This window comes from Halichoeres trimaculatus, unplaced genomic scaffold (assembly GCF_033239565.1).
Source record: "Halichoeres trimaculatus isolate MK-OKI-2021-1 unplaced genomic scaffold, fHalTri1.1 fHalTri1_scaffold_2, whole genome shotgun sequence".
In the NCBI taxonomy this organism is placed as follows: Eukaryota; Metazoa; Chordata; class Actinopteri; order Labriformes; family Labridae; genus Halichoeres; species Halichoeres trimaculatus.
Genome location: NW_027437180.1, coordinates 40,989,749 through 41,003,201, shown reverse-complemented (window position 1 = coordinate 41,003,201; position 13,453 = coordinate 40,989,749). Strand labels below are relative to the sequence as shown.

At 35.5% G+C, this 13,453-nt stretch overlaps 1 protein-coding gene across 2 annotated transcripts in view; it reads left to right on the top strand.

The window, feature by feature from the left end:
• tmod1 (tropomodulin 1) overlaps positions 1-12,890 on the top strand; it is a 33,839-nt gene extending 20,949 nt beyond the window's left edge. The window contains exons 6-12 of one of the 2 annotated variants that reach the window (XM_074694045.1): positions 915-1,004; positions 4,349-4,479; positions 4,569-4,676; positions 4,754-4,897; positions 8,543-8,687; positions 9,089-9,188; positions 11,853-12,890. In XM_074694045.1, the coding sequence (XP_074550146.1) occupies positions 915-1,004; positions 4,349-4,479; positions 4,569-4,676; positions 4,754-4,897; positions 8,543-8,687; positions 9,089-9,188; positions 11,853-11,871 (737 nt within the window). In that variant the 3' untranslated portion in view covers positions 11,872-12,890. The remainder of the gene's footprint in view (positions 1-914; positions 1,005-4,348; positions 4,480-4,568; positions 4,677-4,753; positions 4,898-8,542; positions 8,688-9,088; positions 9,189-11,852) is intronic. The other variant, XM_074694052.1, reaches the window with a different exon arrangement.
• The last annotated feature ends 563 nt before the right edge of the window (positions 12,891-13,453 follow it).

Genomic DNA, 13,453 nt, shown 5'->3' with positions numbered 1-13,453 from the left:
GTGTGTTTCTAGTGTTTTTGCAGTTATCCTTTAAAGGAACATCAAAGAGCTGCACTTCTTAACACTTCAGCACAGATTTTGCGTAAAGCCAAAATCTTGCTGCGTGCAGTGGACACAGGCCCTTAGTGTGTGCTCTGAAAGTAAATTGGCAGTATTGGCCTTCTGCCTTTAACATTACATTGCAAAAGCTGGAATCCAAGCAAATGTTTCATAATATTTCTAGTACGTATGAATCATCAGACTTAATTTGAGCCATATTCACTTGACAGGTCTAGAAAAATGTCTTGTTTCAATAAGTGAAAGGACAAAAGTGATGCCTGAATTACTTTAAGAGAGTAAACAATTTTAATTTTACGTACTTAATGTTCCATTTCGATTCTTTTCTGGCTCCAAAATTAAACTTAAATGTACCTGTCAGACAAAATGCTGTCAACACTGCAGCTTAATGTGTAATAAACCAAGAGCTGCTGCTGCTGTGGATCCTGATGAAAACACGAGCGATCTGATTCAGGATCAGCTCTTCAGTCGTCATGGGTAGCATGCCGTTCCTCTTTTAAGAGCAGCTTGTGTTCCTTGACTGTTTATGTCTTTGCAAACTGCTCCGTTCTCATGCTCTCCATCTTTCTGACAAACAGATGAGGTGATAATCCTCTCTGAATCATTTCGTTTATACGGCCTCCTTAAAGTAGCTGCTCAGTTTAGAAACTTATCCGAGCTCCTCTGCTGCTGGGACGTGAGGAGATTTATTCAGCTTCTTTTCTCAGGATGAAACCTGAAGGTGGAGATTTAGAGCTGCTTTGTTCTTCTTTTGGTTTGATCTGCTTGTTGCAAGGAGTTTGATCTGTTTGTTTGAGCATGTTGGTCCATTCCTCTGTTTCTCTCCATCCTCACGCCGTCTTCTCGCTGTTTTCCAGCCATCCTGGGCATGCACACCCTGATGAGTAACCAGCAGTACTACGAAGCCCTGGCCAGCAGCACCATAGTCAACAAGCAAGGCCTGAACAGTACGCACACTCTCCTGCACATGCACCCAAACTTATGTAACTGAGTCTTTTATCTGCCAGCTGAAGGTTTGGGGTTGATTTCAAGAAGTCGGCTCGATTATCAGTGAAGAAAGCCCATCACTCAGCTCGTCCAAAGCAAACACCACCTCATCCTGGAAACATGCAGGGATCTGGACTGTGATCAAGTGTAATGATCTCATTTCTGCAGAATGATGTTTGATTTTACCAAAGATGATGAACTCACAGTCGTTTTACACCGTGTGCATGCAGAAAACATAAAAACACACACACACAGTGTCCTATAGCTCCTCCAGAGACAACACACAGATGCATCCTCTCGTTTCTTCATTTTCACACATTTTCACTGCTCAGTCAATCCATGTGCATAATTAAAACAGAGGATCAGGACAACAGTGTCATTTGTTTTTAATCCAGCGACATTAAGACTTTAATCTTGTAACATTACGACTCTTTTCTTTTGCGATAACAACTTTAATCTGAACACATTTCAACTTAGATATCAAAACATTAAGATTATGATCTCTTACCAATTTTAATTAAATGTCATAAAATTATAACCCAGATCTTCTAAGAGTTAAACTTCTAACAATATGACTTCATCTTGTAACATTATGACCTAAATCGTGTAACACTGAAACAAATCCTGTAATGTTACGGCTTTATTCGCAAAAGACTGAGACTACAATCTTCCAACAGTACAACTAGGGCTGTCATTTTAACACGTTAATTAGATTAATTAATTACACCGCAAATTAACGCGTTGTAAAAATTAACGCAGATTAATCTGGATCCCAAACCTGCGGGGCGTTCAAAGACGCACTTATTTTCAAATGTCTGGCATTTACAAACCGTTTGTCCTACTTAGAAAAAGTGGTGTTCCCGTCAGATTTTCAAATTTCCGACAGTCCCTGAATGTATCACACGTGAACTCAGCAACATTCTTTAAACGGAGGGAGGGAAGCGAGACTGTTTGTGACTGCCGTCCACATCTCGTTTATTTACACGTCCTTTTTGAAAATCTGCAGAAAATCAACCGTTTGCTCAATTCTGTAAAAAACAGATAATTCTACACTCTTTATTGCATCAAACAAGCCCTGAATGATCTTTATTTGTCCTGTATTAAAATCTAAAGAATTCTTTGAAAATTTGCTTCCATCTTCCTGGTGTCATGTTTCAGCTTGGGGCTGCTCTGCACCAATCAGCAACAGTTTGTGTGTTCAGAGCTTGTTAAACTGAGAATACTTCACTTTTCTTTGATCCAAGACTTGAATAAAGTGTTTGTACATAGTTCCTCACAGTTTTTAGCCTTTAGCCCTGGTTCTCCTGACCTCATAGAAGTATAGGAGTTCATATTGCAGTGAAAATTGAGTCCACATCGAGTAAAAATGTGAACAGAAGCAAAAACCGTCCTAAAAATCAAATCAGCTTATCTTAGGTGCACTTTACATTTGCAGGCAAATCTCAAAGTGCACGGAAGGAAAGATAAAAACAATAAAAACATCAATTAAGACAATAAAAACAGTAAAAACATTTTTAAAAACAGTAAAAACATTAATCAAGACAATAAAAACAGTAAAAACATAAAAAAACAGTAAAAACATTGATCACGACAATAAAAACAGTAAAAACATTAAAAACATTAAAAAAACAGTAAAAACATTAATTAAGACAATAAAAACAGTAAAAACATTAATCAAGACAATAAAAACAGTAAAAACATAAAAAAAACAGTAAAAACATTGATCAAGACAATAAAAACAGTAAAAACATAAAAAAAACAGTAAAAACATTAATCAAGACAATAAAAACAGTAAAAACATAAAAAAACAGTAAAAACATTAATCAAGACAATAAAAACAGTAAAAACATAAAAAAAACAGTAAAAACATTGATCACGACAATAAAAACAGTTAAAACATTAAAAACATTAAAAAAACAGTAAAAACATTAATTAAGACAATAAAAACAGTAAAAACATTAATCAAGACAATAAAAACAGTAAAAACATAAAAAAACAGTAAAAACATTGATCAAGACAATAAAAACAGTAAAAACATAAAAAAAACAGTAAAAACATTAATCAAGACAATAAAAACAGTAAAAACATAAAAAAACAGTAAAAACATTGATCACGACAATAAAAACAGTAAAAACATTAAAAACATTAAAAAAAACAGTAAAAACATTAATTAAGACAATAAAAACATTAAAAACATTAAAAAACAGTAAAAACATTAATTAAGACAATTAAAACAGTAAAAACATTAATTAAGGCAATAAAAACAGTAAAAACATTAAAAAACAGTAAAACCATTAATTAAGACAATAAAAACAGTAAAAACATTAATTAAGACAATTAAAACAGTAAAAACATTAAAAAAAAACAATAAAAACATTAAGACAATAAAAACAGTAAAAACATTAAAAAAACAGTAAAAACATTAATTAAGACAATATAAACAGTAAAAACATTTTAAAAAAAACAGTAAAAACAGTAATTAAGAAAATAAAAACAGTAAAAACATTTAAAAAAACAGTCAGCAATAATTGTAAAACAACAAAAATTAATCAGGAAAGGCATGCTAGTTTTTCCCAACTAAAGTCTGCATTCAGCAAAAATATTAGAAGGCAAGGACTCAAAGCCCCTGAAAGATAAATAGAAAACTAACAAACAAAATAGAAACAAACAAAAAAAATACACATTTTAAGCTTGAAAGCAAAACAAATAAATAACAATTTTAATTAAAAAACAATACTTGTAAAAATTTTGGATTTAAACAAATCAAATAAATTCTTATGTCTCCCTGTGACCCTCCAAATCAAACAAGACCATCAGCGGAAAGATGTTTTATTTTATCAACATAAATGGTGGCACATCCCAACCACAGTCTGCATGGAGCAAAAGAATTAGAGGGCAAGGACTCCAGGCTCCTTAAAGATTAATAAATAACAAACAAGGGGAAAAAAATAGTTTAATTTAAAAATAAAAAGGCAAATAAATGATAATTATAATATATATTTTTTTTATTTAAAAAAAAACCCTGAATTTAATTCTTGTGTCTCCCTGTGACCCTACAAAGCAAACAAGTTTTTTTAATTAGAGATTAATTATTTTATTTAGACTTCTGTAGACCTGCTGAGGGTCAACACACAAAAACTGACAGTTAACCCCGTAAACAGACGTCTGATAGATTGAACAGGATGAAAATTCACCATTAGTGATGAATTAAACTTTCATAAAGCAGCAGGGTGGGTGGTTTTTGGTCAGCTAACACTGCTCTACATCAAGAAGCTTTTTGATCGACAGTCTGATTGTGTTTAAGGTGTGATCCAGTGCACCCAGTATAAACCAGTCCCTGATGAAGAGCCCAACGCCACTGATGTTGAAGAGACGCTGCAGAGGATGAAGAGGAACGACCCCGACCTAATCGAGGTCAACCTCAACAACATCAAAGTGAGTGTTTGGGTTGTTTTTTTAATGTGTGTGGTTTTCCACAAAGGTTAGGCTCCTGAAAATCTGTACTTGTGTTTTTCTTGATCCAGAACATCCCCATCAAGACCCTGAAGGAGTACGCTGAGGCTCTGATCACAAACACCGTGGTGGAGAGGTTTAGCATCGTCGGAACCAGGAGCAACGACCCCGTAGCTTTCGTGAGTCACCTCACAGCAGAGTCATTTCACTCGTTTAGGGTTTATTTTTATTTTATTTTATTTTATTTTTTCCTCAGGCTCTGGCAGAGATGCTGAAGGTGAACACGACGCTGAAGAGTCTGAACGTCGAGTCTAACTTCATCACGGGAACAGGGATCCTGTCCCTCATAGAGTCTCTGCAGAGTAACACGACGCTACAGGAGCTCAAGATAGACAACCAGGTACCAGCTCACACACACACACACACACACACACCATTCATTGAGTGTGCCGGTTCATCTGTGAGTCACTGTGAACTCAGTTTATCACATGAATGACTCAAACGGCGTGACTCATTCAGCATCAGCATCATCCACGCTCAGCGACAATACAGTTCATAAACGTCCCGTTTGTGAGCAGATACTTTTTGAAAGGCAGAAAAAAATATCTTGTGTATAAAGTATGGAGGCCCTAAAAGGTCAGGTTTGAATACATTTCATTTCTCTTGACACATCTTGACTCAATTTCCTCGTTATCTTGAGAAAACAAAATTAGTGTTCTTAGTATGATGAGATAATTTAACTCATTACCCCAGGAAAACATGGCTGGTTTCCTGAGAAAACAAGATCATTTTCTTGTGATCTAGAAAAATAAATCTGCATTCTATTCCTATGTTGCTCTCTGGTTTTCATAAGCACAAAGAAAATATCAGGAAAGCGACTTGGCACGCCGTCTTCTGGCTAATGTTAGCAACCCATGTTCGGATTTGATTTTTAGATCGACAGAAAATTATATTTTTAACTTAAAAACTAAATAAAAACAAAAAATTCTAAAAAACATGATATATAGCCGGATTAAAAAATGTTTATAAAACTAGATTAGTTATCATAATATGCTGTTTTTAAAGCTAACCAGATAATAAGACAATAAACTTATTTTGATAAAACATGAGAAATTGAATTGAATTAAATCTGACCTTTTAGGGCTTCCATAAAGTTGGACCCCAGGATGATCTTGTTTGTTTTTGGTGTTTCAAAAAAATAATAAATAATTGTTTGAAACAGCTTCAAATGAAATTAAATAAAGCTTTGATGAACTTATGAGAAGCTGTGTACGATGTTCTGGAAATAAGTAAAAACATGTTTTTTTTAAGATAACAAGATGAACAATACCATTTACAAATAAATAAATAAATAAATAAAAATAATTAAGAAATAAGGATTGTTTTCTCGATATGTTTTAAAGCTTTCTCGATAACAAGAATTTTTTTTTTATCATAATAAAAATGAGAAATTGGATTGAATAATCCTGACTTTTTAGGGCTTTCATAAAGTTGGACCCCTGGATGATCTTGTTTTTTTTTATGTGTGCTTTTTTTTCCTTTAAGAAATATTATATTGTATTAAACAACTTCATATTAAATCAAATAAAGCATTGATAAACTCACGAGGTCCTGAAATATTGAATCCAAAAGATAAAAACAACATTTTCACTGGGACACTGTATGACGTTCTGGAAACAAGAAAAACATGTTTTTCTAAGACAACAAGATGAACAATCCTATTTAAAAGAAAAAAAAGAAAGAAAAAAGACTTGTTTTTTGTATTAAAGTTTTCTAGATAACAAAAAATAAACTTGTTACCTATAGATAACTGGAGAATACAATTGTTTAATCATGACCACTTAGGGCTTCCGTACAGTTGGACTTCATCTTTTTGTTTTGTTTGTTTTTTTTTTTTCTCCTTATTCTGGTGTTTTTAAATAATAATGATTAAAATTAAAAAAATGTAAAACTCAAAGTGAACTTAAATGTAGAACTGATGAACTTACGAGGTTTGAATATTTTTTAATCCAAAGATAAGAACAACATCATCACTGGGATACGTACCTTTGATGACACTTTCCCAGACAATATACCTCTGTCATTTTCTGACGGAAGATCATGTGAATATTTAAGAGTTAGTTTTAGTTAGTTAGTTAGTTAGTTAGTTAGTTAGTTAGTTAGTTAGTTAGTTAGTTAGTTAGTTCAGGAGTTCCCATTAGCTTCTGGTCAGGGACTAACAGACTATGTTATACAATATGTAAAGAAATGTCAATTTTAAGAATATTTTTCTAACTTTTATTAACTTTTCAATAACTATTACATTTCTTTAGAATAGTAAATTATTAACAAACCAAAGACAGACTCACACAAGTAGGCTGTTGCAAAAAAAGACAAAGCATATCATGGCTCTGTCAGCCAAGATGAGACACAGTTTTCTTACATGTAGTCAGTGGTTAGACAGGTGAAGAGCCTCAAAGTTCAGTTTAGTTTTTTAGACAGCTTAATAATAGGCGCAAACCGCCAGGTTGACACAGATCATTTTGTTCAGTTCAGTTTATTTCGGACAAAGAAAACAGTTAAAAACAAAAACAGTCAATTTAAGGGTACATCATACCACCGCTCTCAGAAATACTATATAAAGCATTCAACATGTCCAAAAAGGAGTGGGAAGAAGCAAAAACTTTTCATGTCCTACCTCCACTTACTCTCCCTCTATATTAACCAAAATATGTTACGTACTCCAAACCCTCCCTCACTCATCCACCCGTCCACTCATCCGCAGGTGCTGACTGGTTTTTAGCTGTTCCACTTCCAAAACAAATCACATTCATTAGCACATATACCAGGCCATTCACTAAAGGGTTAATCGACAGCCTTTAAAAATGACTTGACTCCATTTTCATAATTCTGTACCTTTCAAGAATAGCTTTTCTGTAAGTTGACTTTAGTTAATGGACGTTTTTACTCATTTTTGTTTGTTCATCCAGACCATTCCACAATTTCACCCCACAGACAGAAATGCACAGACTTCTGAGGGTAGTGCGAATTACAGGTGCATCGTCAGTCATGACATCATCATGCCAAAGTTGCAGCTGTCATAGGGGGTGTGGTTAGGAAACTTGACAATCTGATGGTTATGGCTCTTTACCTGTTGTATGTTCAGGACAAATGGTTATAAAAATTAAAAATAAAACACTAAGATAAAATACAGAAATAAAAAATATATAAATAAAAATAATTAGATCCTGTTTTTCTCTTCCCTCAAATTTTCTGAGGCTCCCCTGGTGGCCCCCACTTAAAAACCACCAAGTTAGTTAGACTTTATTTAATTCTTTCAAAAAGATCATAAAAAAACATTTAATATGAAAAAAATAAATCTGAAATGTGAATCACAAGAAGCAATAAGAGGAAAAGAATCTTATCGTGCCTGTTCTCTCATAATATATTAATTAACCAACCACGTAATTTCAAATTAAAGGAAAGAAATTAAAGGACTAGAGAAAAATGTATTGTTTTTTTTTTTTTTTTCTTCTTTTGTCAGACTAAATCAATTTAGTTTTCCTGGTACTTTGCCCATTAATCTAGTTTAATAATTATTTCTACCATGAAATATATTAAATTTACATTACTGTAATACACACTCCTTCAATTATACTATAAAAACTGAAATCTGAGCAAGTGTTTGCGTCATTTATTTATTTATTTATTTATTTTTTTAGAAAAGTTGCCTTATTAGACTTAAAATGGGACCCGTTCCTCCTTACATGTCCAAAAAATGTTTTATTTTCAGTCATTAAGACAAAAATGACGTCTGAATTGCTCAAAAAGAGTGGAAAAATCTTCAAATGTGGTAAAAAAAAAAATCATTTGCCTTACCCCGCTGGCATTTTTTTAAATATCAATTCAGGTGTCTGTTATTTCAAAAAAAAATATCTTGAAATAAGACAAACACTTGCTTAGATTTCAGTCGTGCAGTTTTCAGTTTGGCCACTTTGCTGTTGACCTGGCGTCTGCATCTCCTCGTCTCGTCTCGTCATCTTTATAAATTTATGGTTTCTCTCAGAGTCAGCCTCTGGGAAACAAAGTGGAGATGGAGATCGCCAGCATGCTGGAGAAAAACACCACGCTGCTGAAGTTTGGATACCATTTCACCCAGCAGGGCCCCCGTCTGCGAGGCTCCAACGCCATGATGAACAACAACGACCTGGGTGGGTCACACACACTGGAAACACTGAACACACACTCAAACTCAAAGACACATCCGCGTCTGAAAACTCGAGCTTTAGTGATGTGCATTAGTGCTGACACATTATCTTCACTTTAGCTTCTCGAGTTCTGCTTTTATCCAGTGATTTCACCGCACAGTAACTCAGGAGAGCAGCCAGCAGGCTTAGCCAATCAAAACAGACGCTTTTTAAGTCATGACATCAGCACCGGGAAAAGAGTCCAGCCCGGGACAGAGAGGGGAAGAAAAGACAGTCTGACAGCAGAAATACTCTCTGGTGATTCATGTTGTGTGTGTGTGTGTGTGTGTGTGTGTGTGTGTGTGTGTGTGTGTGTGTGTGCCATGCTGTTGTCTTAACGTTCTCCTCCCCCTGTCGTCTCCAAGCCCGGGCAGTCAGGTCAGAATCAGACGGCTCCTTCACCCTCACTCTGTCCGTGCCGGAGCTGGAGAGAGCCTTCGGGAAAAAGTTCAAGTCCAAGACCAAGTAAAAGAAACGTGAACAGAGCTCTGAGTCTCGCTTCTCTTCTGCTGGAGCGCCTGAAAGCTCTGCCGCCATCTGTCGCTCAGACACTTTCCTCTTTCTCCACGTTTGATAAAGTTTCCCTTCCTTCTCATCCTAGATCTTCTTCTCTACGGCATTTTCCCTTTTTTTCTGTCTGGATTTCCTCGAATCAAGTTTTCCATCTCCTTTCTGATCTACTGTTCCTTTCTCCTCAGTCCTCTCTCCTCTCTCCTGCTTTGACTTCTTGATGAGACCAGACTTATTTCTTACTTCCTGTTTCCTCGAGGGTTCATTAGCTGATTTATCCTCCAATATTCTACTAAAGAGAGGAGGGAGATCTGAGCTCCAAACATCGTCAGATCATCTCTTCCTGAGCTGATAGTTTAAGTCTAACCAACAGGAGAGCATTAACGTGAGAACAACGCACACTAAGGTTGAAGTTTCTGAATGTCTGAGCTTCCCACTTGTTTTCATTTTGCACTTTGTAGACGCTCCCTACATCAAGAATGAGGTGTCCGGATTGCAGGGCAGCTTGTTCAGATTGTAGCTCACACTTGAGCTAACTGTGGTTGGAAAGAGGTGTTAGATTTTTAAAATCCATGTTTCTCTGAGCAGTGACTGACCTCAGGGACCAACCTGTGAAAGGATTTGTTGTGATTTAATCTTCTCTTCCTCTGCGTTCGTTCACCTGACCGCTCTGTAACACAGCAAAACTGATCATGATGATCATGTTCAAACTAGATTCTCCTGACAAGTAGAAAAAAAACTTTAATTATGTGATCTTACAAGCTAAAAATGACATCAGAATTAGAATGGACAAAACAACCAAAACAGTGTAGTGTTTAAGTTTCTTGAATTTATACAATTTCCATTTTTCAACAAACGAGACACGTCACTTCTTCTTACCATATTTTCCGCACCACAAGGCGCTTCTGAGTATAAGGCGCACCTTCGATGACTGGCCTGTTTGAAAACTGTTTTCATATAAAGGGCACACCGCATAATAAGGCGCATAGAGTAGAAGCTATAGTAGTGGCTGGGGTTGCGTTATGCATCCACTAGATGGAGCTGTGCTAAAGGGAATGGCAACAAAACAGTCAATAAATCAGTCAAACTCAGGCTACATCCACACGGAGCCAAACATTTTCCTATCCAACTGTTTTCTGTGCCGTTTTCAAAAAAAGTGCGCTGTAAAGACGAAGGTTTCTGCCGTCCACAAAAGACGTTTCCAGAGATCAGTTCAAATGTCAGACCTTTGGGGGGCGCTGTATTGCTCTAACAATAAACAAGAGAAGAAGCCCGGGCCAGCCTGTGAGCTAACGTTAGCACTTAGCAGAATTCCTCTTTACAGGTTCTTACCGCTGTTACTTCGTCAACTACTACAGTAGCCATGATTAATCAATATCTATCCATATATCAGGCACATCGGATTATAAGATGAGAAAACTGAAGGCTTTTAGAGCTTTTCAGAGTTTTTTTTTCTCATTACAAGCAACCACACCATGACATTTGTCTTTGAATTTATTAGAACAGACATTTTTATAGACTTTTCAGGCAAATGAGACTTTAATAAGGTCCATTACGACCTTTTTTTTTTTTTTTCTAGATATTAGACAAAAACACTTTCTTAGTTTTGAGTTTTTGTCGTGCAGTGGACAGTAAACCTCAGCCAATCAGCTGCCGCCACACTCATGAAATGAGATTGAAATGACAAAGTCTCCATGGTAACACCACTCCCGCTGATGAAGTTTGGCAGAGAGCAGAGAGATCTGTGTTTTTCTCCGCTGAAAACCATTTCTGTGATTAATTTAGTAGTGATGGTGGACACTGGAGCCTAACTGTCCGATAGGAAAAGGACAGAAGAGAAGAAGAAAGAGAAACAGGAGAGAGATAGAGCACGAGCTAAAGGCTAAAAGTGCTAAACTGTTTGTGCTAATGTTGCCTCCAACCCACAGTCAGCAGTTATTCTGCAGTGGTCTGTTCAAACTTGAGAGTCTATCAATAAAATGAAGAGTGAGGTTACGTTAGCTCTGATTGGTAGATTTCCTGTAGCGCTACTTATCTGTGCTGATAAATACCTTACCTCAGCGCGTTGTATCCAGTAAAAAGTTGTCTTGAACAAATCAAATTTGTTTCAATCCAATCTCCATTAAATTAATCTCGCTAAAAGTAATTTAAGACAGCGTACAGAAACTCCAGGCCACAAGGTGGCGAGGAAGTGCAATCATTACAGATCCTCGTCGTAACATCTCAAAGTAAAAGTAATTAGTAACTTTCAACCCTATGTTTGTGTTTTTCCACTGTCTTGAGCTTTTTTTTTAACAGTCGAAGTCCATCAGTTTAAAATGTCTTTCTGGCAGCAGTTACACCGACTTGTAGACTTAGCGTTAGAAAAATATCTGAAGGTGAAATGGTCTGAGAATCCAGCTCTGATTTGTCTAAAAAGCTGCTGTCAGGCTCATGTGGAAGAAAAAGTGTCACGACTTTCCTTCTTTCCTCATTTATCAGAGTTTCTGCCAGTTGCTTTCTCCGCTTTGCTCCTTTTGCTCAACTTTAGCTCAAACTTTTGATAATGATGATGATGATGATGATGATGATTATTTGATAACTGTCTTCTCTTCTTTTTCCGTCTGTCTCCTCCTCCAGTAAGAAAGAGAAGGCTTGAGGGAGGACCCATCTTCCCCAAGTGTCGGACGAATGTGTAGAAACCAAAGCTACTCTCATCCCTCCGCTCCCCTCCGTCTCCTGCCGTCTTTACAAACCACACTCCTTGTGCCGGACTCCCCAGAAGCTCCTGAACGCCTCGTCAGGTTGATTTGTTTTGTTTCGTAGGTGATCAATGAACTGTTCCAACTTTCAAGCCCCCCCCCCCTTGTCTAAAATAAGACTTTCTAAATCTTCAGCTTGTGAAAGACGGCAGGGAGCTTAAATCAATCTCTGTTTCTATTTAGGAGTTTAATGAATTCTACTGTTTAGTCAAAGAGTTGAGCTTCTTAGGGTTAAGGTTTTAAGTCTTTTTTTTACAGATGTACTCCAAAGCTGGTGTCCCAGACTGAGGGGCGTAGATCTCTCAGTTACAGAGTGATGGATTTGAAACTTGTGGCTTTATATTATCAGAAAATATTTATTTGTGACTGACGTGGGAAAGAGGTGGAAGTTGTTCAAACACTTCTTAACTTGGGTTGATTGTGCTGCATTGTGTCAAAACTTGGGTAAAGATATTTCTGAGAAGCTCACTCTAGATACTCTGCGACATTTAACAGAAGTCATGTGACACGTTTCTGCGCAGCATTCCTGCTAGCTGGGGATAGCAAGCGCAAGACTGAGTTTGTCACAGAATGTCAGTAAACATTATCTCACATATTACTCAGCTGCCAAACACACACAACTTTCACCAGGTCTGTTTATAAGGTGGTGGAGCAGAGACGGACCGGAGAAGGATCTGGTGGAATTGTGTTCCAATGATGTTCACAGCTTATCACAAAAAATAAATAAATAAATAAATAACAGATGATTTAATTGGTTCAAACATGAATCGTTTAGACCAGGGGTCTGCAACCTTTACTTTCATAAGAGCCATTTTTCCTCAGCTCACCTGGATTAAAGCCATTCTGGAGCAAAAAAACTATTTTTTCTTCACAATAAAAAAAGTGAATAAAATTCTTTAAACTGTTAAAATCTAGAAGCGATAAGTTAATTTTGAATTTATTAAATTGTCCATGTGAAGTCTTGTTCTTTAAATATAAATCAAATTAATAAATAAATAAAAATAATTCTTCATATATTATTTCTTTATAAATTCACAAAAAAAATATTTTTAAAAATGCCAAAGTTTCAATTGATTTCAAAAATTCAAACATTTCAAAAGAACAAAAAATGAATTTTCAAAAATTGCATAAAAAATGAAATCTGTAAAAAAAAAAAAGCTTAGACATCAAAATGCAAAAAAAAAGAAATAAAAAAAAGGAAAAAAAAAAACTGAAAAAATAATTTTCAAAACTTGCACAAAATTATAAAATTTCAGAAATTGGCAATTTCAAAAAAAAAAAAAAAAAAAAAGTTTCTGAAAATGTCAAACAATTCCTAAATTTTAAATTTTTGCTAAGAATTTTTTTTTTTACGTTAAGTTTGCAAAAATTTTAAAAAATTCAAAAGAACACTTGAATATGATAATATAAATTGATAATATCACTCAACTTTTATTTTTGTAGTTTGCTAATGTTTTAGCCACATATTAAGCCTGTATA